Source organism: Pungitius pungitius, chromosome 18 (assembly GCF_949316345.1).
Source record: "Pungitius pungitius chromosome 18, fPunPun2.1, whole genome shotgun sequence".
NCBI lineage: Eukaryota > Metazoa > Chordata > Actinopteri > Perciformes > Gasterosteidae > Pungitius > Pungitius pungitius.
In genome coordinates, this window is record NC_084917.1 from 3,621,998 (window position 1) to 3,647,781 (window position 25,784).

The 25,784-nt window shown below is 44.6% G+C and overlaps 1 protein-coding gene across 1 annotated transcript in view; it reads right to left on the reverse strand.

Annotated features, from left to right (window-relative positions):
• Positions 1-543: 543 nt before the first annotated feature.
• The window catches only part of col27a1a (collagen, type XXVII, alpha 1a), a 54,882-nt gene continuing 29,641 nt past the window's right edge, over positions 544-25,784 (reverse strand). Inside the window, exons 13-61 of the mRNA XM_037485449.2 lie at positions 23,173-23,226; positions 21,912-21,956; positions 20,303-20,356; positions 20,155-20,199; positions 18,932-18,985; positions 18,484-18,537; positions 18,273-18,326; positions 18,133-18,186; positions 17,806-17,859; positions 17,620-17,664; positions 16,084-16,137; positions 15,933-15,977; positions 15,788-15,841; positions 15,647-15,700; positions 14,249-14,302; positions 13,464-13,517; positions 10,566-10,619; positions 10,351-10,395; positions 9,926-9,970; positions 9,699-9,752; positions 8,579-8,632; positions 8,168-8,221; positions 7,972-8,025; positions 7,814-7,867; positions 7,616-7,723; positions 7,479-7,532; positions 7,254-7,361; positions 7,100-7,153; positions 6,945-6,998; positions 6,664-6,720; positions 6,506-6,559; positions 6,372-6,425; positions 6,218-6,271; positions 5,832-5,885; positions 5,627-5,734; positions 5,331-5,438; positions 5,095-5,202; positions 4,947-5,000; positions 4,715-4,777; positions 4,576-4,629; positions 4,453-4,488; positions 4,299-4,316; positions 4,162-4,197; positions 4,040-4,066; positions 3,888-3,938; positions 3,638-3,806; positions 3,416-3,525; positions 3,041-3,259; positions 544-2,957 (exon numbers count right to left, since the gene is read on the reverse strand). Of these exons, the coding sequence (XP_037341346.2) occupies positions 2,811-2,957; positions 3,041-3,259; positions 3,416-3,525; positions 3,638-3,806; positions 3,888-3,938; positions 4,040-4,066; positions 4,162-4,197; positions 4,299-4,316; positions 4,453-4,488; positions 4,576-4,629; positions 4,715-4,777; positions 4,947-5,000; positions 5,095-5,202; positions 5,331-5,438; positions 5,627-5,734; positions 5,832-5,885; positions 6,218-6,271; positions 6,372-6,425; positions 6,506-6,559; positions 6,664-6,720; positions 6,945-6,998; positions 7,100-7,153; positions 7,254-7,361; positions 7,479-7,532; positions 7,616-7,723; positions 7,814-7,867; positions 7,972-8,025; positions 8,168-8,221; positions 8,579-8,632; positions 9,699-9,752; positions 9,926-9,970; positions 10,351-10,395; positions 10,566-10,619; positions 13,464-13,517; positions 14,249-14,302; positions 15,647-15,700; positions 15,788-15,841; positions 15,933-15,977; positions 16,084-16,137; positions 17,620-17,664; positions 17,806-17,859; positions 18,133-18,186; positions 18,273-18,326; positions 18,484-18,537; positions 18,932-18,985; positions 20,155-20,199; positions 20,303-20,356; positions 21,912-21,956; positions 23,173-23,226 (3,201 nt within the window). The 3' untranslated portion in view covers positions 544-2,810. The remainder of the gene's footprint in view (positions 2,958-3,040; positions 3,260-3,415; positions 3,526-3,637; positions 3,807-3,887; positions 3,939-4,039; positions 4,067-4,161; positions 4,198-4,298; positions 4,317-4,452; positions 4,489-4,575; positions 4,630-4,714; positions 4,778-4,946; positions 5,001-5,094; positions 5,203-5,330; positions 5,439-5,626; positions 5,735-5,831; positions 5,886-6,217; positions 6,272-6,371; positions 6,426-6,505; positions 6,560-6,663; positions 6,721-6,944; positions 6,999-7,099; positions 7,154-7,253; positions 7,362-7,478; positions 7,533-7,615; positions 7,724-7,813; positions 7,868-7,971; positions 8,026-8,167; positions 8,222-8,578; positions 8,633-9,698; positions 9,753-9,925; positions 9,971-10,350; positions 10,396-10,565; positions 10,620-13,463; positions 13,518-14,248; positions 14,303-15,646; positions 15,701-15,787; positions 15,842-15,932; positions 15,978-16,083; positions 16,138-17,619; positions 17,665-17,805; positions 17,860-18,132; positions 18,187-18,272; positions 18,327-18,483; positions 18,538-18,931; positions 18,986-20,154; positions 20,200-20,302; positions 20,357-21,911; positions 21,957-23,172; positions 23,227-25,784) is intronic.

Consider the following 25,784-nt stretch of genomic DNA (forward strand, 5'->3'; position numbering starts at 1 on the left):
CCAAAAGCCTCCTGTCAGTTGGTTGTAGTAATCTTGATAATTGTAAATCTATTACGGGGATTTGTATGAGTTCAATATTAACTAAGCAGTACGTTGAGCCATGTTTCTGTTGTGACTGCTTGAATTAATAACTGTGGTGTTCATCTCTCACCTTGCAGGGAAAGTTAGGCCATGGACTCTTTCACACAGTCCAACAATAACATGTTATAATGTCTCATAGTGAAAGTTTCCAAACCATTGGCCATCATCAAAACCCTTTGCATTGTGATGTATTGGCTGTATGTATAGACACCACAATTGTCAGACCTATAATCTTGAGTGTTAGATAATATACAATTGGTAACTATTTTCTTATTTAAATTTGTTTAACTAGTACATTTTAACAGTCAGATTGCTGTATTCCTTTGAATCCTTGTTAAAATATGTGTGTAAGTTATATAAAATCATTAAACCTACCATGTTTTTCATTTTTTATTTTGTTTATATTGCTGCCTTACAGCAATAGTTGAAAATAATAATAATACACACACACAAATTGAAAGTATTTATTGAACAAGAAGACAGAGATAAGATGCTGGCACCAGAAATGATCTTGTTTGATGACTGTCTGTGTTTGGCTGATATTTACAGACAGGCTTTTATTATAAAGGCAAAAGAAAATCTTTGCTCCATAATGGGTAAAAATGTGAGGTATTCTTAGCTCGTTTTAATGTCTAAAAACAGATTTACAAAAAGAAGAAACATTTTCACATATTTGCATAATTATTTAAAACACGTTATATTATAGCACAGAATTCTGGTACAGTACATGGTTGATTATCATAGAGGAAAAACAACAGAGCAAATTAACAAAAATTTAAAAAATAAAAGATAATTAGCATTGCAATAAATTTGTTCTCTGGAGCCCCAAATTTACACATAAAAAAACTATTAACTCCAAGACCAGTTGGGGAAACTGATATATAAAGAGTAGTATTGCTTCAACCAACAGAACTTGCTCAGTCAGCAACAACGTTAACAACATTAAATAACATTAAATTAGCAGGAGGGGATCCACTGTTTACAGCAAAGTTTGCACAATTATACACACTTGTGTCCAGCTACAACAAAGAAACTTTATTTTAATCAAAACTATCACCGCCAGTTGTGTTTCTAAATAATATTACATACAGCTGTGGGGGGCTTTGTACAGAGTATAATATCATTTTATTCTTGAAAAAATACTTAAACCCTGTGATTTATAATGGATACAAAAAGAGTAATCTGTTTTTATAGTTATCTCTAAAATATTCCAAATCAGAATAAGCATATTTGTCAATTGCAGCAATAAACAAAAACTAACTTTTAGGGAAATTATGTGGTTTGGGATGTGATATATATATATATATATATATATATAGTGCATTATGGAACTACGCCAATATGTTGTATTGACTTTTTTTTAATTATGCAAGCATGCACTATGAACATCAGAATATTTCATCAAAGTGGTGTAATTACAGCTCTATGGTCAGCACCTTAGATCATTGACTTAGCACCATGCTTCAGAGAGAGGATGGGATGGAAGATGGGGTTTAATTAGGATTCATCGAACCACTTCCCTCTCTCCTGTGGCTCACTTCTCCTCTAAGGAATGCCTGTACCTGTAGTCTGTCTACTATAAGTGGGCTAGAAGGACTTCCTCCTCGTACCATGTGGTGCCTTCAAAACAAGAACTATTTCCCTCCTGTTTCCTATTATTAAGGAAGCAGGAAATGGACCTCTAAGAGTTGTAAAGAAATGAATAAAACACTACTGAATATTAGAGCTCCATACTCTATTGAACTATTTTCTTTTACCATTACAACCGCAGATATTGTCCCTAATCAACAGTGGCATCTGGTACAATACATGACTAATGAGTATAGGAATAAGTATCGAATGCATTGACGCTCCATGTGGACGGCTTGTGTGCCTCAGCGTGTGGCTTCAGACGTTGCTACTGAGAGTTTACACTGGTTTGCCAATATTTGGGATTGTACTAAAGGTCTTGATCTCCCCTCTGGGGAGCACCAGTAAATATAGATGTGACATTTGCTCAATTGAAGCAAACGAGCCTGCTTCTGGGGTTACTCACACGTGGGCACAAGATAAAATGGAGATTAGCACCAAAAGGAAAATAAAATGGCACCCCTGAAAAATCCTTCCTTATATTTTTAAAATATCAAATTATCTTCTCATTTTCTATTGCACTTGAAGATTATTTCTTTACATAAGATATTAATTTATAAAAGTTAATAATGAGCATACATATATATGTACATTTAACTGATCCCAATTACTTTAATTCTTCTCTCCTAACTGAATTGAATTCCTGGTATTTAAAGTACACAGTATGCAGACTGTGTACAGTTCAAAAAATAAGTTACTATAATGTCCGCTGATTAACCTCTCCCTTCACTTAGCAATGTTCTCGAGAGATTGCGTGGCATGGAGCCTTTTTTCTCCAGACGGGCGTACATGTGGAGATCCTTCTCGAAGAGCTTTAATGGAGAAGCCATTAGTGCAAGAGCTCCCCTGCTCCTCCTCAACCCTTTCCTTTTGCTCCCCCCCCCCCCCCCGTGCTCCCTCCCTCTGTGTCTGCAGTCCAACGGGAGTCTGGGAGAGTGAAGCAGGATCTGTTTGCAGGGAGGCTTGCACTTGCTTGGATTATTTTCTGCCATGGATTGGAGGAGATTGCTCCGATCTTCATGCCCGCATGAGGGTTTCCCAACCGAGGGCCGATGATCCGTCCCTCCATTTTCAGGACAAGGAGGTCCACAGCGGGTCCCTCACAGGAAGCATACAGGACCCACTTCCAGGTGGTAATGCGAGCCAGGTGTAGTCCTGGGCAGGTTGTAGATGTCCACCACAGGGAGCAGAGAGGGATCCAGGAAGTGGAACACGAAATGAGTTTGATGCCAGCGGCCGTCTTTCACCTGAAACCCAGATGCACGAGACATTTGAAAAGTCTGAATTGTCAAGAAAGGTGTCAACCGAAATGACTTGTCGTCTTTCATACCCAGCAGGAGTCCTCTATGACTTCCGGCTCCAGCTCTCCTCCCACCTCGACCACCTCCCCACTCCAGGCTTTGAACCGCACGGAGCCGCGCGAGGGCGGCTCGTCCTCAGCCGACCTCCAAACCGAGACGTTCAGACAGTGGACGATGACGTGCTGCTCCGCCTCGGAGCTCAGCAGGTGCAAGAAGTTCATCTGGACGCGCCCGACGCTGACGAGCGGCTGTTCAAGCGGGCAGAGCGAGCGCCGATTAACACGTGTGGAAAGCTGTGCTGGCGTGTGTGTGTGTGTGTGTGTGTGTGTGTGTGTGTGTGTGTGTGTGTGTAATGTCTCCTCGGAATTCTGCAATCTTTGCTCATGTCATTGTGTCTTGAATACCTTGGACGGGGTTATTGGCTTCAGGCACGTCTGTCCGCCTGCGGTGAAGTTGCAGGAGACTTCTATGGTATCTGACGAGCAGCCCAGGTTTGGGTCCATCCAATAAGTGCCTGAGGGAGAAAATAAAAACACATTTTATTAAGTCTATCTAAACATAAAACTGCTCTCTGTGTCTGTCTCATACAGATCACAGCACACAACCCCCCCCACTCCCCCACTCACCATCGTTTAACTTCTGTTCACAGCTGTGCAGGTCCCTGCAGATGCGAGCAGGGTTGTCCCGGTTGCCCAGTGGGTTCTTCAGGCTCTGGATCAGGGTACTGAGGTAGTGGAGGGTCTTAAAGATCTCTGCGCCCTGGTCCAGCATCGGCAGGTCCATCACTGGCTTATTCTGCAGGACGGAACAAAGAAGTGAGCCTGTGCGGTTTGCAAAGCATTAGACAGAAAAATGTTGATGTCACACTCCACTCACCTCAGTCCTGAGTGAGGTGTATGAATCCATAAACAAAAGACCATCTTCCACCTGCAGGAAAATAACAGAATTGTAATTGTTTTTGTTTTTTTGGACAGCAGATTTCAGTATATATTGGATTGAGGTAGATCAACAAACCAAACACGACTTACAAATGATAGAGGAACACCGGGGCGACCCTGAAGGAAAAAGAGAAAAGGTTATTGCATGCAACTTGAACATGACATTATGTTTGACAGCTGCTTAAACTAATGCTTGGAGGTGGAACACTCACTGGAGGTCCAGGGAGCCCACGAGGTCCAGGAGAACCCTAATGAAGAAGAACAACACACATGCAGGATGAGGTATTAAGTGGCCATAGAAAAAAACAGAAAGGAGGAACAGACTGAATGACACACTATGCAAACATACCCTTGGACCATGAAATCCCTGTGCAGAGAGAGAGAAAATACATGTTTTCAGCCTGAATATTGTCATTGAATCTCCTTTTGACAGAGCAAACAATGTAAACAAAGTATGAAAAAAATGGAAAAAAAAGTACACGTGGTTAGAAATCGAGACTCACAGTCTCTCCACGATTGCCCTTCTCTCCTCTAGGACCCTGCAAAGAGACGCACACAGTCAGTCGGCTGAAGAATCACAGCAGGTGGAAAAGTTCAAGCCAATCTCAGTTTTTTATAGCACATACTGCGCTTCCATTAGGGCCGATAATCCCCACGGGGCCATGCACTCCTCCTCTGCCCTGATGGAGAGGAACAGGAGGACAAAGATCAAACAAAACGCTCAGTTCACTTCACCCGCGTAAAGCAGATCACGCGTCTTCTTACCATTGCGCCCTGCGGCCCCTTTGGCCCCCGTGTCCCCTTTGGCCCAAAGTCTCCAGGAGGCCCCTTAAAAAACAGCAGTGACAAATGTTAAAAAAAAAAAAAAAAAGCAGAAAAGGCCTGTCATCCAAGAGGGTCGTTTTCTAATCAAAGTTATTTATGAAGTCCCACCAACCAAATTTCAGGAGTTCATTTAATGTTTAGTGTTACCGGACTTGTTTGGTGCTTAACATACCCTTGGTCCAGAAACTCCAAAAATTCCAGGAAATCCTGGTTCCCCTGTGACACCCTGAAAAAAAGTTAAATCAACAATCAGAAACAAAGAATATCCAAAAGCGCATTAAATCTCATCAGTCATTGGCCGTATTACATTTGCTACTCACAAGTTGTCCTTTAGGTCCTCGGTCTCCCTGTTGCCCCGGCAACCCCATTCCACCTCTGAAGCCTCGTTTCCCCGGAGGTCCACTCTGGCCTCGGTGCCCCTGTTCACCCTGGATGGATGAAGGAAGGATCAAGCAAAGGCTGAGTGACTAATACTAATTACTGGGTTCATCTAATAATGAAAGCCGTTTCACACCGATGTTCATCAGATGTACAGCAGATCACTCATCCCGCTTACCTTTGCTCCGATGGTCCCCTGATCTCCTGGGAGTCCTGGAACGCCCGCTTTCCCGCGTGAGCCCGCCTTGCCGGGAAGACCAGCCTCCCCATCGTCCCCATGCTCTCCCTGAATCAACAACACGGAGGCAAAATGAATATCATTCAACGCCGAGATTAACAATCTGTTAACAAAGGTAAGTCTTTATAGAGAGCAAATGAGTCCAGTTGTTGTTCTATCTGGGCAATTTTGTATTACATAAGTCTGTAGACTTGTGTAAATAGGACAATTAGGACAAATGAACGGCATTGTCTCACCGGCATCCCTTTACTGCCGTCCTTTCCTGGGACTCCATCCATCCCGGGCACCCCCTCCTGCCCCTCTCGACCCACCACACCTCGGGGGCCGGAGAGACCACCCGCACCCTGACGGAGGAGAGAGGACTCATCAGAGATCTTGACTCATATTCACGGAGACTCTTTGACCACATCTGCGAGGATGTGGGGAGCCTCGATAACTCACCTCCACTCCTCTGGTTCCTTTTTGTCCCGAATGACCCTTTTTGCCTTTTTGACCCTTGAGAGAGAACATATAGGTTAAAGAAGACCATTATAGCTTATTAATTCACCAACGGTAACATGTATGCAGGTGTGGGTGACCAGCAACTCTTTCCTTTCTCAAGCCTAAATGATGCAATGACAGCACAGTATTACCACAGTGTTTGTAGGCAGATAAATTTGAAAGATTTGACTTCTTTTTAAAATTCATTACTCAAGCATTCGTTCTACACCAAATAAATCACACTATCCAAAGCAATCATGGATGGAAGATAATACAGACAATAAATAAGACCGTATATCATTTTAACTCCTCAAACCCTTAAAGCGGTTTTGTTTTGACATCCTTACTTGATCTCCTTTGGCCCCTTTAGGTCCTTGCTGCCCGCGAGGTCCAGGCTGTCCCTGCAATGGCCACTTATGTTAATCAAAGCACACAAAACGCACCTCTGTGAGCGTGCCCGCTGTTTGTTTATGCAGACTGGAGGATGGAAGTCACACTCACAGGTAGTCCAAGAGCTCCAGAGCGGCCTCTCCCGCCGTCCGGACCAACTTGACCCTGAGGAAGAGCAACAGAATATAAACCACATAAACCCCCGAATGAATGACTTCAGGTTCGCTTCAAGTCGCGGCACCTACTTTATACCCCGGATCTCCTGATTCTCCTCTCTCCCCTCTGTCACCTGGAGTTCCCTGAAAAAAAAAATATATATATAAATGAGTTAAAAGCAAATCCAATAATTTATGCAATTTTACAGAAGAAAAGGATGGAGGAAAGTAAGTCAGCTGTGACTTACTGTGTCACCTGGAGGACCAGGAGGACCCTCTACCTTGCCATCATCCCCCTGCTCGCCCTGCAGAGGAAAAAGGAACATTTAGAGCTTAGAAGCTGCCTTCTTTAAGATGCACTCACACGACTGGTTGGAAGAGCAACAACATGTCCAATGCGTGTGAAATCACTTGATAAAAGCCACGATTAACATGGATGATGGCGCTAAGGTATACGCTGGAATACACTGGGAACAGAAAACAAGGGGTAGAAAAGATCAGTGTTACACATAACGTGAACGAGGTGTACCTTTTCACCTTTTGGTCCTGGAGGCCCCATGGGGCCCTGTGGTCCCTGATGGCCCTACAAAGACAGATCCAAGGCATAGTATCATGTGAATTGGTTCCCCAAATGCTTAATGGCCATCCACATGCAGACGCTTACTCATCCTAACGTAGTCTTACCTCATAACCGGCAATGCCAGGTTCCCCCTGTTCAGCCATCCGACCAGGAGCTCCCTAACGGAGACAAAAATATTGTGTCTTCACCCCGCGTCAACTAGTAAAAACCTCTGATCGAGACAGTCTTCAAAAAGGAATCACTACTGTTCCACTTTACCACATGTCCAATGGTTCCTCTGGATCCCTTCTGCCCGACGAAACCTGGTGGTCCAGTCTTCCCCACCGCGCCAGTCTCCCCGAGGTGACCCTGATGACCTTTGGCACCCTAAAAACGCACACAAAGGACAAGTTACACAACGGCTGAGCCACTTGTTATTGTGAGCGGGGGCCGCTGCTTTATACGGGATCAAGCAGCCAACTGTGGAGGATTTGATGTTAATACCTTTGACCCTTGTTTGCCTCTCTCCCCGAATTTGCCAGGTTTCCCTTCTGGACCCTTTTGGAGAAAAAAAACAAACAAAATTCAGCTTGCAAAACAAACAGGCATCCATGACTCGAGGCGGCGGACAGTGCACTCACTCTGACGCCGGAGAGTCCGGGGCTTCCGGGCGGGCCCTCTTTTCCCTTTAGCCCGATTTCGCCCTTTTCCCCGTTGTCGCCCTCCTGGCCCACGTCGCCCTTTTCCCCCTGGACACACGCACAGAAAGACAAGACTCTGTTCCAACGTCTGTGCCTAGAAGAAACGGGCTGAGATTACGAGTGCCCCGTGGACTCCACCTTGCTGCCATCGGGACCAGCTGGACCGGCTTCTCCCTCCAGGCCGGGCTCCCCCTGTTCAACACAAACAACGCACACGTTGAGGAGACAGAGATTGTTGTGGAGTGAACAGCCGTAACATGTTACAGATATTTGAGTTTAATTGGTGATGAACAGACCCGCTGCCCGATGAGTCCCTGCTCTCCGATGTTCCCGACAGCTCCAACGGCTCCCTGAGACACACACACACACACACACACACACACACACACACACACACACACACAGATACATGAGCAACACGGACAAAAAACATTTCTCACTTTTCTTGGGAATTTGTGAGCGACACGCAACAGAAACAACATGTCGTCTCACCTTCTCCCCCGGCTCGCCTGGCAGTCCCGGTTCCCCCGCCTTGCCCAGAGGACCCTTCATAAACACCAAGAGGATGGACCAGAGGAAAATGTTGAATTATTTTGGATGGATTGCAGACGAATTAGTCTTTTGCATTAAATATGTCTGCTGTGTCAGGGTTGAGTCCCATTACTTGTTGATATGAGAGGAAAGATGAAGAGGACACTTCTGTTATGTGTCTTAAATAGTGTATTTGGACAGATTGCTTCGGTCGTGAGCATTGATTGATTGAGCATTGATTGATTCGTTATGGTACTATGTGTTTTTCACCCACTCGGGTGGGTGAAAAACACATAGTACCATAACGAATCAACACTCAGTAACACACGTGGCTGAGAGTGTGTGCAGGTGTGCGTTTGCCAAATGTCCCACCTTTTGACCAACTTCTCCCAATAGTCCAACGGTCCCTTGTGGCCCAGGGGATCCCTACGAGGTGACAACACACACCCTCAAATGAACACAAACTGGAGATATTTCACACTAATCAACATCAGATCTGGTTCAAAAGACATACACAATACACACAAAATCCCTGACTAATGTTTATTGTAGAAGAGCCAACAGCAGATAAATCAGTAAATGATCTGTACAGTTTGGATCTAAATGCAACGATTAAACATTGCCATGAATATGTCTGACTCTGGCCTGGAAGCACGTTGTCTCATCAGTGAAAGCAGCTGTGCGGCATGACAGATGAGGCAATGGAGAGTTGTAGTAAGGGAAAAAGGGGATTTTCAACAATGTATATAAGGGAGAATTTGTATTCATCGCTGTCTGGTGGGAAACGTCACTAAGTCGTCCTCCTTGATTGGATCTTTATTTATTGGTGATCACAATGGCTTATTTAATACCAACTACCACTAAAAATCTGTCAACAATTAACAGAACTGTGCAGAAAGAAGCACTTACTGACAATCCAGCAATCCTCCAAAAGTTGTGTTTATTATTAGAGGTATAAAAAGTCAGCATGAAGCGATCTCCATTCAGCTGTCTTGTTTTTAGCGTGATTATTAATAGCGGAGATTGATGTTTTATTTAATAGGAAACAGGAGCCAATCTAAACAAGGAGGCAATGGGTGCCTGTCTCTAACACCAAGGATCTGCACCTTTTAGAGTGCATTGACCCAACAAGGAGGACAGCAAATCATGGCAATACGCACATATATTCTCCCTGTGTCCAGCAGGTGAGCACTTCTATTAATCATTTTTGAAGTTCACTCTCCTGCCACCACAGAGCAGAAGTATGAAGACATGAGACAAGTCTCTGGCTGCTGCGGAGGAAACATTTAATTAAAAGCAAATATATTATTAATAACTGCTGAAACATGTCCCATAAACGTCCTCCTCGCTAGGATATTTTGGAGCTAACGGGGCTGGGCAGAGAAAACCAACGTAATGTCTGATGCTATAGAGAATTTAATAAAACAAGATGCATAGAGGATGAGGTAGAAATGGAGAAATATAAGAAACAGACACTGCTGAAAGGTCATACCGGCTCGCCTGCTATCCCCTTGTCCCCTGGAGGCCCCGAGGGCCCTTGGATCCCCTGGAGACAGAAGGGTAAGTGAGGTCAGAACACACGTCTCCACCAAACATGTATAGTTTTTATGAGTTACAATCAGATACAGAATATAGCTGAGCATGAGTTGCTCACACCGAGCTTGTCTTCATTATGTCGTATATGTGCATTATTCATATGTAGGAGGAAGCTGAACTCACAGGAAAACCTTTAGGCCCGGTTTCTCCAGACTCTCCGATCTTCCCCTGCAGGGACACAACACAAAGAAAAGTTAGATACTGTAATTACTAAGGAGGTAAAGTATACACATTGGTTCAGATTTACTGAGGCTTTGTGAATCTCTCGCCAATATCTGACAACTGTACACTGACGACATTCAATTTACAAGCCTTTCTGCAAGAAAAAAATATATATATATTTTCAACATAATTTTGCCAGATTATTTTAAGGACAGTTGCCTCCTCCGGATTAACATATTGTGTCTGACTGTGGGCCTCCACACGTCTGGTATCATGTAGGTCCTCTAAAGCGTTTCAATGCTTTGCCTCTGCGGAGGAACATAACCACCAAAAAAATCTACGAGTGGGAGGAGTGTAAAAGTAGAAGAGTACCCCCAGTGCCTTACCTCTGGTCCAGGGAAACCTATTTTTCCTGGAGGACCATCTGTTCCCTGTGGAGAGAGGAACGGATGAGAGAGGAGCTGAGACGCCTTACAGTATCTTCCTGGCGGCCTGAGTAAACTTTGACGGTAATAAGTGCTCCTTTATGGCCACTGCTATTGTGTCTCCACAGCTTGAATGTGTTTAGTAAATGCACAAAATCATGCCACAGGTTTCTTACCGTCTTGCCCTCTAACCCCAACTCTCCTGTCGGACCGTCGGGCCCTATCGCTCCCTGCAACACAGGACACACCCGTCACTTACAACCAACAGAGGTCACTGTAACACAGCCGGTCAGCCACGACGCGCCGTAAAACAAACCTCTCTCTGTGGTGCGTTCATGCCAACTTATCCCCACCCCCCCACCCCCCCCGGGGATCAGATGCATGCTCGTAGGCCCGTAAGGACCCTTTTCAAGTGTGCGTGTAAAGGCCAATGTGCACACAAAGGGACAGTAGGAAATGGTCTCTCTACAGGGTGCCGCACATGACAGCAGAAGTCACTGCTATTCTATGACTTTGCATTGTTAAACAGTCACCCTTCACACTTAAAACACACACACACACACACACACACCGACAGAGCAGTCTGACTGACATGGGTGCACCTGTCAAACATAATCCATCTAGAGTGCTTAAAGGCTTGCTAGTCTGGTGAGCGGTGATGATAAGTGGATCAATACACTAGACGGATGCTGGCTCCTGAGATAACGTGTGCATATTGTTATTTTTTTTCCCCGTAATCATTCATCTTTTATATGAAATAGAAAATACGAGGCGACACAGCCACACAGGCAGCCCGGCGGTGTCGGGGGGGGGGGGCGTTCGGTGACTGGGGCCCAGCGGGGGTCGGGCCCGTGGAGAAGGCCGCTAGCTGAGGTGCTATAAGCCTATTACACATTGAGCTGGATAAGCAGCGCTCATTAACATTCCTGTCTGGGGTACCTGCTACCCGCTGCGTGCGTTTACGTAGCCGGATTAACCGGCGTGTCGGGGAAATATCTCACCCTGTCGGGCCACGGAAAGGCCCGCTCACTCAAATATTACGCTGCGCCGTTCAATTACACCAATTTGAGAGTGGAAAGGAAAAGGAACACCGGGAAGTGGAAGACAAAGAGATGGAAACGCTCTTCAGGACGCAAAATCGAGGATTTGTCGGTCAGGACCTAATGAGTAGCACAATTAGTCAGAGTGGTGATCCCTCTGACATCCACAAATTCAAATTGTTTTCTTTCTTTTTTTTTCTCGAAATAAGTCAGCACAAAATAAACAAAGACGCAACCCGTGGCGCTAGCTTCCTTGCAGGTCCGATGCCGACATGCAGTTTTCTCTGTGGTCTCTGAGTCCACGATATATTTCCATGTAAGAAAAATGTCATGTGACCGATGTTTCTGAGAGCGAGGCCAGATGTTACATCACTGTCAACAATGTAGGCCAACATCTAAAGGATACGCGGGGTTTCAACCTTGTAAAGGTGATTTATTCACGGGAAAAATCATGTTTATTGTATTATCTTAATGTATGACACCAACTCAAAAGAAGCTGCCTGAAACTTAAATTGAGGGCATTACCCCTCAAATCAAATCTGTTTGTTTGGGGGGGGGGGGGGGGGGGGGGTTGTCCAGGCGTATACATGAAAAAACCTGAATTATTCTTTTTTGTGCAGACGCAGCTTGTGTGTGGTTGGGGAGGCTGGAACGAGACATGTGAGACCGTGCGGTTTGCGCACATTGACATGAAGTGTTCAGGCCCGCACCACTCGGGTTTCTCCGTTTTCGACCAGCCCGACATAAGTCACGGAGCGGCAGGCAGATTTAGTGGCCCGGGGGAAGCTGCAGACATTCATGTTAATTGGAAACACATCTTTCAGACTTAGTGCGTTCACGCCAACAACAGCAAAGCCCTTCTCCCGTGGATGCATCATTTTGAATAACTTCAATGCGATTTGATCCCTCTTTTCCAGCTGGCTCAGTGGAACCACAGCAACGAAAAAAAAGAAGACATTTTTGAAAAACTTCAACAACAAAAAAAAAGTCTGAGCGTCACGAGGGAGCACATCAAGGGCCGGGGGATAAAACAGAAGCTGAGGTGTGTCAGGTGACCCTTGAACACATCCAGTTCACTGTTGAATCCTGCATCATCAACCACGGTTACATTCGTCATTGTCAAAATTCACTATAATCATTCATTAGGGCCACTACATTGTCTTGGAATCCCCTTTAATACTCTAAGTGGACAATAATTCATTTTCTTGTCAGTTCTCAACATTTCTGCTGGTGATAATCAGCAGCTAAAACTACAGCTGTCATTCGCTTGTTTTCATGTCGAACAAAACTCTTTCGTTTTTCTCTTTTGAGATTCCAAAGCTGTAATTTGAAAAAATCACAGGTGATTACCGGCGTCTGTATTTACAGTGTATTCATATTCTTTTTGTAGATCGCGGAACGAGCCCATTGCAGGCTTCGAGGCATTTAATGTCAGGTGGATACTATTGTGATAGAAAATGACACAAATGTCATAAATATTAGACCATTTTAGTCCTTTTAGAGTCTTTAGGGGAAATATAAATACATTTGGATTTCCATAGTTGGTTACTAAAAGCTGCTATTGTGGGGTTTTGTGAACAATGTTTTATGAGCGTGAAACCTCCCGCTATCCCAAAACGGAGACGTTGCTTTGCTAATCCCAACATTAGTCTTGTTTACTGTTGTTTATCTGCAAAGTAACCTCCAGAAAAACCACATTCCCGTTTCCCATGACTTATTTCATGTTGCTGTACTGACGGAGGGTCAACAGTCATTGTTCCATCTATGTAGAAAAAAAGAGTTGTTTGTTTTACATCACTGGAGCTCCCTGTGCAGGGATGAGCACTGACTACCTGAAAAAGATGCAACCGACTCGTGCTTTCACTCTGAACCCGAGAGCCATTGGACCCACATGACCTCAGTCCAGAGGCGGCTCCACATCACTTCATTATGTTCACCCACTAAACTTTTTTTTTTTTTTTTTTCCAACAGCTTAACAACAGCAGCAGTAAAGCATCAAAAACAACAACAACAGGTGTGACTCCTCAAACTCACCCGCAGGCCTTTGGCTCCTCTGGTACCGGCTGGCCCGGCGGCTCCAGGAGAGCCCTGACGAACAAAGGAAGAGGGGGAAGGAGGGATAAGACGAGGGTTTGGACTGACAGAGCACAGAGCCCCCTAGGTTGTTGCCCCATGGGGGGGCGGGGAGGAGGGCGGGGGGGGGGGGGGGGGGGCAGCCTGACCTCGGGAACACACTGTGGGGTTTGTTGTCAGATCTGTCACTCACACCAATTAAAGGGCCTGCTCAGGAATCCTGTCCTGCTGAACCCCGGAGCCCCGTATTTATGTTTGTTTTGGTGGCTCAGTGGCCCCCGCCTTCAAGCGATGCCCACCCCCTCCCCCCCCCCACTCCGCCAAACCTGACCGTGGCAAGGGCAGGGAGCGAGGGGGAGGCAGGGGAGGCGGGGCCAGCTCCTAATTGGTTATAGGTGTTGCGCTTTTGACTGACAGAAGGGCGATGCGGGGTCAGCAGGAGGCTGCCGGCTCCCATAAGGCTCAAAGGTACTTTTTATCGCGCGGACAGAGCACGTGGGTTGTTAAGACCCATCACCATTTGTCAGTTTTACTCTCATACAGTCATACCTGCGAAGCCTCGGACCGAATCAAGATGTTTATAACCACTCAGCTCGTTGACGACTTACTGTCATTCCGCAAAAATTGATGCAAAAATTGATGCAAAAATTGATGCAAAAATTGATGCAAAAATTGATGCAAAAATTGATGCAAAAATTGTAGGAGAGCGAGAGGAGGGAGAAAGAATGAGCCAAGCGGCGACTTACGGGTCTTCCTGGTGGTCCCGTGGGCCCTGTGTCGCCCGGTGTCCCTGGGTGACCCTATGGCACGTACACAGGCACAAAACTGTCTCATACAAACGACACTCAAACACTATCAGTTGTGACTTTATTATACAGCTCGTAAAGACAGGAACACTGAATTCTACGTTCATGTGGTGTTTGAGGTTATAAAAGGGGATTTCGGTTGCACACACAAGTAAAAACATACATCTGCAGAAAGGCTCTGCACACTGGAAGTAAAATCTGCTGCTACAATAAGAGACAATGGGGAAAAGAGAGAAAAAAAAAAAAACAATAACCAGAGGAGACGATTTTCTATCTGAAAAAACATTGCTTTTGGCTCCTTTTCTTCCTCCTTTATTGGACCTCGTTTTGTTTTTGGCCAGACCGTTTATAAAAGCATAAAACCATGTCACGGGCAATGCTTTCAGTCAGACCACTCAGATCAGCTGAGTGCAATAAAAAAATCTAACCAATAAGCAAACCCAGCAGCTGTGACCTCATGCGTTCACTGGGAAAATAAAGGCCACGGCCTGCAGCGCGCGCCGCGTTAGAGCGTCTGCAGCTCGGCTCCCTTCCCCCCCGCGGATGACGCCGGGTTTTCCACTAGGTCTGTTTCTGGTTTTGTTGCCGCCTTCCTTGTGAACGTGTGCACGTGTGTGTGCTTTTTTTTTTTTTTTTTTTTTTTTTTGCGCGTGTGGTCACATCTTGAGACAAATCCCCCCCCCCCCCCCTCTGGCGGTGACCCAGCGGGGAAACATCTCCCTGGATGATGACTGACTAAACCCGTGATCGTGTTTGTGAGGCTCGTCGAACACGTGACCCCCCCCCCCCCCCCACTTGGGGTCACTCACCTGACCGGCGGACTGAAATCTAAATTTGAGACTGGATGTCTGAAAATGGAACCATTGGGTTTCTTTGCTTCTTTATTCTCTTTTTTTTTTTTTTAAATCTGTTCAGCAAATCCCAACAGCATTAAGTAGTGGAGAGTGAGAGGTCAGCACGCCATGCGATCGTTAACTTCCGCCCAAGAGGTAAATCACTGGAAGGCAATCCACTGGAACTATTCCCTCCACCAATGTTACGACTTTTTCCAGCTCGAGGCCCCCCCCTTGCCGATTTTTTAAAAACCACTGCTTAGAAAAACATGGTCCTAAGATGTCTTTTCCCTTTTGGCAGACTTTTACCGCATTGACCTAATGCCACACGTCAGTATATTCCCATGGGAATAACACACACCTTTTAGTGTGAGATAAACATTTCTTCGGGCTTCGCCTTTTTGACGAAGCGTACCGAGAAAAAAACTCTGTAATAAGCATTCTCAAACGTTTTAAGACGTAAATCCCTTCAATCTCTCAACCGCTCTTCTTCATTGTGTCTTACCGTTGTTCCCTTTTCTCCGAGGGGTCCGGGAAGACCCATCTCCCCTCGATCCCCCTAGATGTGCACAAACACAACATTAAGTCTTCGAAATGTTGTCTACTGAGGACTTACACGAGTACAGGAAAGAAAAACTTAATTTACCTTCTCTCCTGCCAGTCCTGCCTCTCCCACGGCTCCGATGAAACCCACCAAACCCTGAAACACACGGATTCACTGTTGGATGTTGAATGAATAGACATTTGGAGAAAAAAAAATGGAAGTGGCCATGTCAGCGTTTTTTTCTTACTCTTTCTCCCATGGTTCCCGCTTTTCCTGTGACACCGGACTCTCCCTTCAGAGATAAATATATCACTATTACAACAGTTCTTTTCATATCATTATTTTCCATATTTTGAGCTAAGGTATAAAAAGAATTAGTGAGTATCGACTTTATTCACCTTAATGCCCTCCGGCCCAACCTTCCCGGGAAAACCTTTTCTTCCCATTCTGCCCTGAAACGGACAACAACGAATAGTTATGTACATATAAGAAGACATACACTTGCCGGTTGATGCGTCCTTAACATGAACAGGAAGGACCTGCTCCCTGTGAGATGACAGTTGGTGGCGCCGCTGAAACCTGCTATTGCGCCGTATTCAGGTAACCCCGATGGTATACTTTGGCAGGCTGTGAAAGTGTTTAATGATTGTAATGTTCCTCTTGCACGGACAGTAATTTCCGGGGTTAAGAGCGGGGGGGGTTGAGTGCTTTTTTTTTTTCTTCTTTCTTTTGACCAGCCATAGCTGCAGGTCACAGACGTCTATGCCAAACCTCCTGAAGACGAGTGACTCAACAATTCCAGGCTTTTACTCCGGTAAAGGTTGGCAGCTTTCGTAAGACAGTACAGGCGAACGCTGTATTTCCCTCAAAAGCACACCCTAAAAGCTCATTCTTGTAGTAACATGAGAGTCATTATGAGCTGTAGAATTTGCAACTTCTTATGGCCTCTCTTGGATTCAGATCTGTTACTGACTGCGTTTACCAATGAAAGGAAGAAAGAGTTAGTAAAAGAACAGAAAGAAAGGGACAAGGAGTGAAGTGAAGAGGGGAGGGAGACAGAAGCTGAAGACAAAGCCAAAAGCCAGATGCCTGAGGAGGATGAAGTGGAGGAGCAGGAGGACCCGTTTCACCTGGCCAGAGATCAATCACAGCAGGAGTCACGCACAACTTCCCCTTGGACTCAATTACACTGTCTATAATTGAAAAATCTATGACGCATTTGAGAAATAAAGTCAGCAAATATCTTTTTTCTGGTGTGACCCAGTAACATCTTCGAGCACTTCACGGCAGCTATAAATCTTACCGCCCATAAACATGACGATGGCCATCGTCCCCCCCCCTAGTGGAAATGAGTATGAACTGCAGGCGGTTCATCATCGTGGACGAGCCGTAACAACCACCAGAAAACCCCAACCCTACATATCTTCAGCTTCTCTCACATGCAAGCCAAGAACAATCCGTAACCATAACCTAATTTACGACCTCAAATAGAAAGATGAACTCTCAGTGTGGCGCAGCGAACTTGTAAATGCACAATGGAAATCATGCAATTAAGCATGTTGATGTGTGTAGGATGGTAACCCACATTCAGAGTCTCTTGTAGAGTTAATTAGTGGACTTTCACTGCAGAACGGGGGGGCTAACGCCACACAAGGATTACATTGTTCTGCTAAACACAAGGCTGTGAATTAGTTTGCCGAGGTGCAGGGCATGAAAAACAGATTCCCTTCCTGTCTCTCTTTTTGATTATGTTTACCAGAGATATACAAAATGTGTTGAACAAAAACATTCTTTTACATTCAAACATGCAAACTTACATGAGCGCACACACACACACACACACACACACACGCCCACTAAACACACAGTATCCTGTGTACCGTGTCTCTTGCCTTCATTTCCAGGCCACACTAGATGTTTATCCTGTAACTCACCTCCAGTCCTGTTTGGCCTGGTGGTCCGATCGGGCCTTCATCTCCCTGGAAAAGCATGATATTGAACTTAGCATGACTCACGTTTGGGGACATAAAGCAGCCCTCAGAGAGTGGAAACAGAGGCCTTTTGCTAGAAAACATTTAATGCCTTTTGGAAATCTGTGGTTATTCTGACGCCAGTCTTACCTCCAGTCCCGGTACCCCTCGTGGTCCGGGTAAACCTCTGACCCCTACTTTTCCCTGGATGGGTAAAAAACAAAAATCAGTCAAATGAATGCTATTTTTTTCAAGGTAAATGTCCCATAACACAGATGAAACCAGTTTAATACTTTAAACTTTTGCATCAGCTGTAATGTTGCAGAGTGAGATTGCAAACATGTGTAACCTGCCAAATATCAGCGTATAAGCAAGAAAAACCTCAGAGACCTGCTCGCGTCCTTCATCTCGCCCTGGTTGACGTTGCGAAACATACGAGTTGATTGACCACTCGGTCCAGATGACGGATTTACTCACCTTTGGTCCTTCAAGGCCGTTCTCCCCCGGAGGTCCCATGTCGCCCGGGAAACCCTGTTGTGTCCAATTAAAAAAAAGTTATCAATTGTCTCTCTGCAATACAGACGGACACATTCAGTGCAGCAAGGAAAAATACAAACCTCAGGACCTGGTGGTCCAGGTGCGCCCCCAGGGCCTCTCTCTCCTATCTTGCCCTGTGACAATCGAGAACACAACAAACGTCCTTTGTTACTAGTGGGATTATTTCGGGAGAAGTTTTCTTTAGGAGATCTTCACCCTTTGCATATCTGTCCATTTAATATAAGGCCAGAGCATGTGATTGTATTTCTGGGGACTAAAGGCTGCGCTAACCTGTGGTCCTGGTTTCCCACGGATGCCAGGTAACCCTGGAGCCCCCTGGATGCCCTGTCAAAGACAAGCACAACACATCCAAACTCAGGCAAACAGTCAGCCAAGTATTCTCAAGTATTTTTTTGTAATGTTCAAAAACATTGGACACGCATGACTCTGCTCTCGGGGGGCCCCTCCGTTCTATGATGCAAAAATGGTAAGATTTTGCTTACACACGCACACACAGATAGAGGAGGAGACAGACATCAGAGTTTCCATAAACTAGACAACACACATCTGCTTAGGTCATTTTGCAAGGGCTCATTTCTGCAGTAGAAGTTGTGTAACTGTGTGTGTGTGTGTGTGTGTGTGTGTTGGACAGAGCATGCAGTGCAGTGACTGTGTGTGTGGACATCTTTGCACATCCGTGTACATGTACACATGTTTTGCTGTGTGGGGGGGGATCTACCTTGTCTCCACTGTACCCGATCTCCCCTTGCTCTCCAGGAATCCCCACGTCCCCCTGATGGAGAGGCGAGGCGTCCAACAGGAGCACACATGGCGTACGGAAGAAAAGAAAAACAAATAAAAAAGAACATTAGGGAGAATTGAAACTTTCGACTTCATCACTCACGTTGATTCCGCTCCCTCGAACAGACAATACTAATTACCGATTATGGGTTTCACACAATGGGACCATTTAATCGCATTGGCCAAGTCCGTCACATGGCGTCAATGAAAGGCTCTGATGGCAATTACTTCAGGCTGTACAGCCACGTCTTAAAAGGACAAGCCAGTATTCTACAGTAGTAATTAATCTAATTACAGAAAATGTATTACTTTAGTCTGAATTTCCTTTTTAACAATATAAGTGCATCATTTAAAAAAAAAAAGACCAGTCATTGGAAGTTCAAGTCTTGCAACTAAAGTGGTTTTAGTCAAGTTGTGTTTAATTTATGTTCAACTGGGGATTATTGGCGCATCGAGCAGATATTTTTCTCATCTTGCACATGTTTCTGTTCTTAGGAAGAGAAACATCAAGCTGGTGCAAAATGCTTTTACGACTTGTCTTTGTTTAATCAAAGTCTCAGATTCAGAAACATTCAAGCAGTTCCCATTGGTGGCCTCGTCAATGTTGAGCATGTTTTAAATGTGAATTCCGCCATTTGGGTGAAATCCAACAAAAACAGCTCGATAAAACACTATTCTGTATGTTTGGTACATATGGAGCAAGAGCAAACTGCCGTTTAGCTAAGATTAGCTTAGCTTAGGTTAAAGGGGAAATGGGAAAACAGTCATTTACCCTAAGCTATGCAAAGCTATGCTAAGCTATGCTAAGCTAACCGTCTCCTGGCTCCAGCTCGTTCGCGTTGAACGAAAAGATATGTGCATGATATCAATTTTCTGTACGAACTGCTAAAGTACAAACATTTAAACATTTAAAATGTCAAACAAACAGACTGCCCGAAAATGAGACATCATTTCAATGAAATCAGAGAAGACTTGTATAATGGAAAATGAGAGAATTAGAAACCTATCCCATATCATGCTTTAAATGGTTGAGGAAGGGAGCGACGGAAAACATGCTCTATGTGTAAAGGTGGGAAAGAAATGGCTGCAGGGGATGCAAAGGAGTTCATATCCATCACATGCTGCTCAAACACGGGCCAATAACAGGAATATTCAGATCACCTTATCACCTTTCAGTCCTGGTTCTCCTGGATTTCCGGGCACACCCTGCAACAAGCACCAATAGATGAGTTAGAAAGGGACCACCAAATCCTCCCCATCAACTGTATTCTCTTGTGTTAGATGTGTTTGTGTGTGTTTGTGGCATTACCTTCAGTCCATTGGGTCCTGGAAGGCCCATCTCTCCCAAAGGTCCCGTGTCACCCTGTGCCAGAAGAAGGGATTTAGTTAGCAAATTGATATCATTGAAAGACCAGATGAACACGCCTTACAACCCTTGACTTTCATTGTCTTGCGTCCTGATTATCCGTAAAGCGATCACATTGCACGCAACAACGCATGATGAAATACAACCAAATAAAAAAAAGAGTAAAGATTGAGGCAAGTATTTAATTAGAAGATGAATTAAATGATGTGGATGCAAAAAATAATTGCTGGAGGTTGCACCACGATTTCAGCCGTAATTATAAGGGTGAACTGGGGTTGCTTTCATTCAGAAACGACCAATTCCACACGTTTTGAGACTTCATTTCTGCATGAAATGCAGGTTGGCCATGGCTCAGTGTATTTGTCTCTTTGTTAAAAACTGTATGTTCATGTGTGACAAAAGGGGTCATTTAAATTGAGGGTTGAAAGGTTAAAATATTTCTTGTTCTTGAGCTCAAAAAATCAAATGAAAGATTTAAGAGATTTTCCTCTAAAAAGAACAGCTTATAACATGCTTACCTGTCCAAATTGCAGACATGCATGACAAAATTCAATATATTATACTAACTTATCTGATTCAGATTAGGGGGTTTACTATGAACGCATGCCACAGGGGGCGGCCAAGACCACAACCTTTTTAACCTCCTTCCCCGGGATAAGAAGAAGAAGAAGGATGGTTCGTTTAAAAATATCAAACAACGCCACAGAAGCAAAACTCTCATGTAAGCAACAATGAGATGAAACTGCTGTTTTAGAAACACCTCTCTACTACTACACCTTGATAACTTGATAACAGATGCAACAGCTTCAAATTCTTCAACTGTGGGCTGAAAGAAGCGTGTTTGTATATCAATATGTCTGCAGCTCAGCCCAGTGCTGCTGGTGTGCACTGCAGAGTACGCTGTGGGGTTATTTCAGAGCAGAAGCTGTAATCAGAGAGTCCTTCGATTAGAGGCCTACCACCACACCGCCACCTAGAATCGACAGGGAGGAGCTGCAGGGACGGATGAGGATGGGACACGGACGAGAGAAACCAGGGAGACGTTGTAATCAGAGACAATTATGTGGCTGTCGTTGGGCTGAGGAGGCGAGGGGCGGGGGGGGCAAGGTGATGGGAGGGGGGGGGGGCGAGATCATACTTGAAGAGTAGTTAATAGGAGAGAGTTTCAAGAGGAAACCCAGATGCCTCGTGGGTTCGATTGATCAGAGGGTCACTGTCGTGTTTGTCGACAGACGAACCGTGAGGGACAAAATGCATAAGTTTCAACTACGGTAAAAATAACTTCCTCTTCCGTCTTGGTTTCCAAAATACTTCCACTTTTGCTTTTTTAGATTTGTTTACAGTGAAGAACCTACAGAGAGTGGTTTCCCACCAAAGTGAACGAATGGTTATAGGAGCTAATTGAGTTTTTTCGTCTCCAATCAAGCAAGAAAATACTGTTGAATTTAAATACATTCCTTTACAGCTATGCATTTCTGGAATAAGTGTCTGGGAAAACAGGATGTTTAGACTGAGGAAAACACGCAAAAAAGACGGATAAACTGCTACTTACAATAAGCCCAAGAACTCCATTTGGACCGGGGGCTCCCAGCTCCCCCTAATCAGAGCAGAGGAGAGGGAATCGGTGAGATGAAGGGAGAGAGAGAGAGAGAGAGAGAGAGAGAGAGAGAGACGGAGCAACTTTCAGGGGTTATTGGCTCTTTTTAAAACAAACACGCTCAGAAGAGTGGCCCAGTGTTCATCACAGCTCATGAGAGGGGGCCGTGTGCATGTCTGAGGCCACTGAGGCTTTTTTTTTTTTCTTCTTCAATTTGCAGGTTTAGCTTCCTCTTCAAAATAGAAAACCATGTGTTGTATCTGCATCTATGGACGCTCTAAGGATACATTCATTTTGTCTGTAGTTATCCCTCAACTCTTCTGCTAATGCTAAAATCCTGGAAACTGCCTCAGCGATTGCCAAATAAACCGTTGCAATTATTTGTGGTTTTAAATTGACGTACTTTGTGACTTACGCTACCATTTATGTGTTTTTTCCAAAAGAAAACATCTTTTGTCAAAACACAGTCACCTACATCGTATAAAAAACCAAAGCTTGCAGTGAGTTTGTCTAAGGTTATTCTCCACAGCAAAATAAAAGCAAAGCCTTATTCTAAGGAAGAAAAATAGAAAGAAAAGGATTTCTTTGGAGTCGAGTTGCTTGAACTACAGCCGGGACACTGTGAATGTCAAGGATGTGTTTTTCTTCAATGAATACACCATGTGCACGAGCTTTATGAAAATCAACTTGCTTCTATGTCAAAGTGTGATGACGTGTTGCATCTGTCAGAAGGACAATATGCAGAAATGATGAAAAGAGTCTGAGATCATAACAGATTTGCCATAGATTAGAATAGCTTCCGCTGACCTGTTGTTGGTGTCGTGGGAACGATAAATCAAAAACACATAATATTAAATCACGGTTTTGCCTCCTACCAACGCCGCATGTACGTGTGTGTTACGGCGGCCGCTTTACACCGGTTGACGTTAAAAAGGTTACATTTGGAAGAAAACCGACAACCCCCCCCCCCCCTCCTCAACATTGGAGTGCCAAGTAAAATGATCGGGATGGGACGAAATAAAACTAACTTCAAAATAAAAGAGGAGAAAAACATGAGCACCGTCGGGCTGCAGAGTGATTTACTCACTGGTTCTGCCAAAATGTCAGTGGTTAAACTGCAGGGGGTCGGTGGGTGAGCGAGGCCGGCGTGTGTGTGTGTGTGTGTGTGTGTGTGTGTGTGTGTGTGTGTGGATTGCACATGCATTGTGTGACATACTGGCTCTCCATCTGGTCCAGGTGGTCCTCTCTCGCCAAAGTCGCCTGGAAACCCCTGAAGAGAGAGAGAGAGAGAGAGAGAGACTTGCTTTTATGTTCGGCTGAACGCAACCAGGGACGAGCGGGCTCAGACAATTCATCACATTTCATTGGTCCCGTAAGTACCGTTGGCTTCACACATGCAACCTTTATTTTGGGGGGATTATGTCCGAAAGACAGTTGCTTTTGTTCATGCATCCGGCCGATATGGAGCAACTTCGGCTTTCAGCCGGAGTCGTTTTTTGTGAGAATTTTTTTGATGAGGAAAGAGAGCACTGAGAGTGAAACCAAACAGTAGTTACAGAACAGAAAACCAAAACAATGAGCAGGAAGAAGCTTCAAATCTCTGGCAGTGGAGGGGGACATAATAATAATAATAATCAAATTGAAGTCATGATTAACAGAATTGTTTTTTGGCTTTCGACCAGCACAGAAAGTAAAATGTGATGCTAATTCAATTGATGCCTCAATAAGGAAATCACACCCTTCAATTGCCGAATCAAAGAAAACAAAAATATTTCCATTAGCTGTTTATTGCGGAAGGGTGTGCTTCAATTATGGAGTAAATCAGTATGTCTTTAACTACGAAAGTCCAATTCACAAAGCGTGTTTTCAGAAATACCGACAACTGCAACACAGCCACGAACGCCGCTACAGTAATTGCTCAACAATTTTAACAATTTGACTCACTCAAACATAACATTATACGTAGAGTTATCTGAAATATGTGCAAAATAAGAGCATAATTGCCCCCATTATATGCATTAAATCCCTCAGCTAAAGGGTGTGGCTAGCCAACTGTTCCACTTGGGCTGAGGGCACTTTCTACATGCAACAAGAGAGCCAAGTAATTACTCGGTGTATTTGCTACACTAATGCTAATGGATGCTAATCGGAGCTACGCTAGCAGTTGGTGGTGCTGCAAAGAAGTGCATCTTAAACCCGACCATCCAGAAACACTCATAATGACGAGCTCACGCAACCACAAGTTGCTATTTCAGGAAATAGCAGGTATTTTTGTGAAAATAAGATGTTTTAGATACGCGGCATGTATATTTATTTTAAACTGTGACCGGGCTTAAGAAAAAAAATCTGCTAACTAAACACTACTCTTTGTATTCAAGTTATTTTTTGTTTAGTTTATTTTTCTACCCCGTGTGGGATAAGTTTGACTGCATACTGAAATAATAATAAACCGTTGTGACTAATTGTTCAACCTGTATCTGCACCACATGCTTTAATTTTAGAGTGTAACAAAAAGCTCCTTTCTTCTTCTTCTTCTTCCTCTTCTTCTTAGGCCATTAGATGACACCAAATGGGTGCATGGGACTGCTTTATTGGGCCGAGTTATTGTGCGCACAGGGGGAGGCAAAAGTGCAAGAGAAATCTATGATGCATGACAGTGACCCAAAGGATGGGCCACGCAGCTGTCACCGCTGTCGTAACAACTAACGACAAATGTGGGAAACGTACACTTTTGGCCAATCACAGCACTTTAAAAAAAAAAAAAAAAGCCTTTGATGAAAGTCATGCGACGTCGTCTGCTTTAACGCGATGACCCTCGGCTTTGAGATCAAATAGTGAGACTGTGTCCTGACGGGTTGAAAGCTTGCTTGAGTCAACCTCAAAGAGACAAACAAAGTCAAACCCTAAACAGGGGATCGAAAAAAAAGAAGATAAGCTGAAACACAGACACGTTGGCGATGCACTTTGGAAACTTTTCAGGCCCTCCCCTGCTTTAGATCTGTTCCCTCATCCTTCTTTTGTACCAGCGAATTACTCTTGTGTGTCTGTGTGTGTGTGTGTGTGTGTGTGCGTGTGCTTCCTCGACAGAGCGCTACAGTGCTGTGGTTATGGCCATTAAAATGTCTGGCTCCTGTTCAGGTGCTTCTTCTGTTCTTTGTCCTACATCAGGGAGGAGAGGATGACCTCTCAGAGATCATCTTGTGAGTGTCCCAGCTTTTCCCCATTTTCCACGCAAGGAGCACAGGAATCAAATGATGATGTGTGTGTGTGTGTGTGTTTTCCACCCACGTCTACAGGTCACTTATGAGGCTTTTGAATGATTCGAAAAACAGGTATCCGCTACTCCTCTGCTATTCAGTTCAGCATGACTCGATAAACTGCTTAACAATGTTATGGATTGTGTGACACTTTCGTTGGTTTGTTTTTCGCAGAAAACACGCTTTTTTGTTTTTTTTAATACGAAGCAAAGGGAATTTGCATCCACAGCTGCGTCCTCAACCTTTTGCCTGATTACGGGATAGGCCGCAGCGCTCAGAGCGTCACGCTAAGCGGACGCTGTGCGTTCGGGCCTTTAGGTCTATAAGTGCCTTATTTACAGAAAAGGCAATGAGCAGCAGATCAGAAACATGATCTCAGCCACGACTTTCAGGGCTAAAAACAGTCCTTCAAACTGACTTTGAACACTATCTGACGCAAACAACAGAGCGGGCGGCTTCCTCCAAATGGCTTGGCTCCATGATGGGGGGGGAACCTAAAGCCCTTTTTTTCCCCCCCCTGGACAAAAGCCTTTTTCTTGTTACATCCAAAACTCCAATGGGCTGCTGGTGG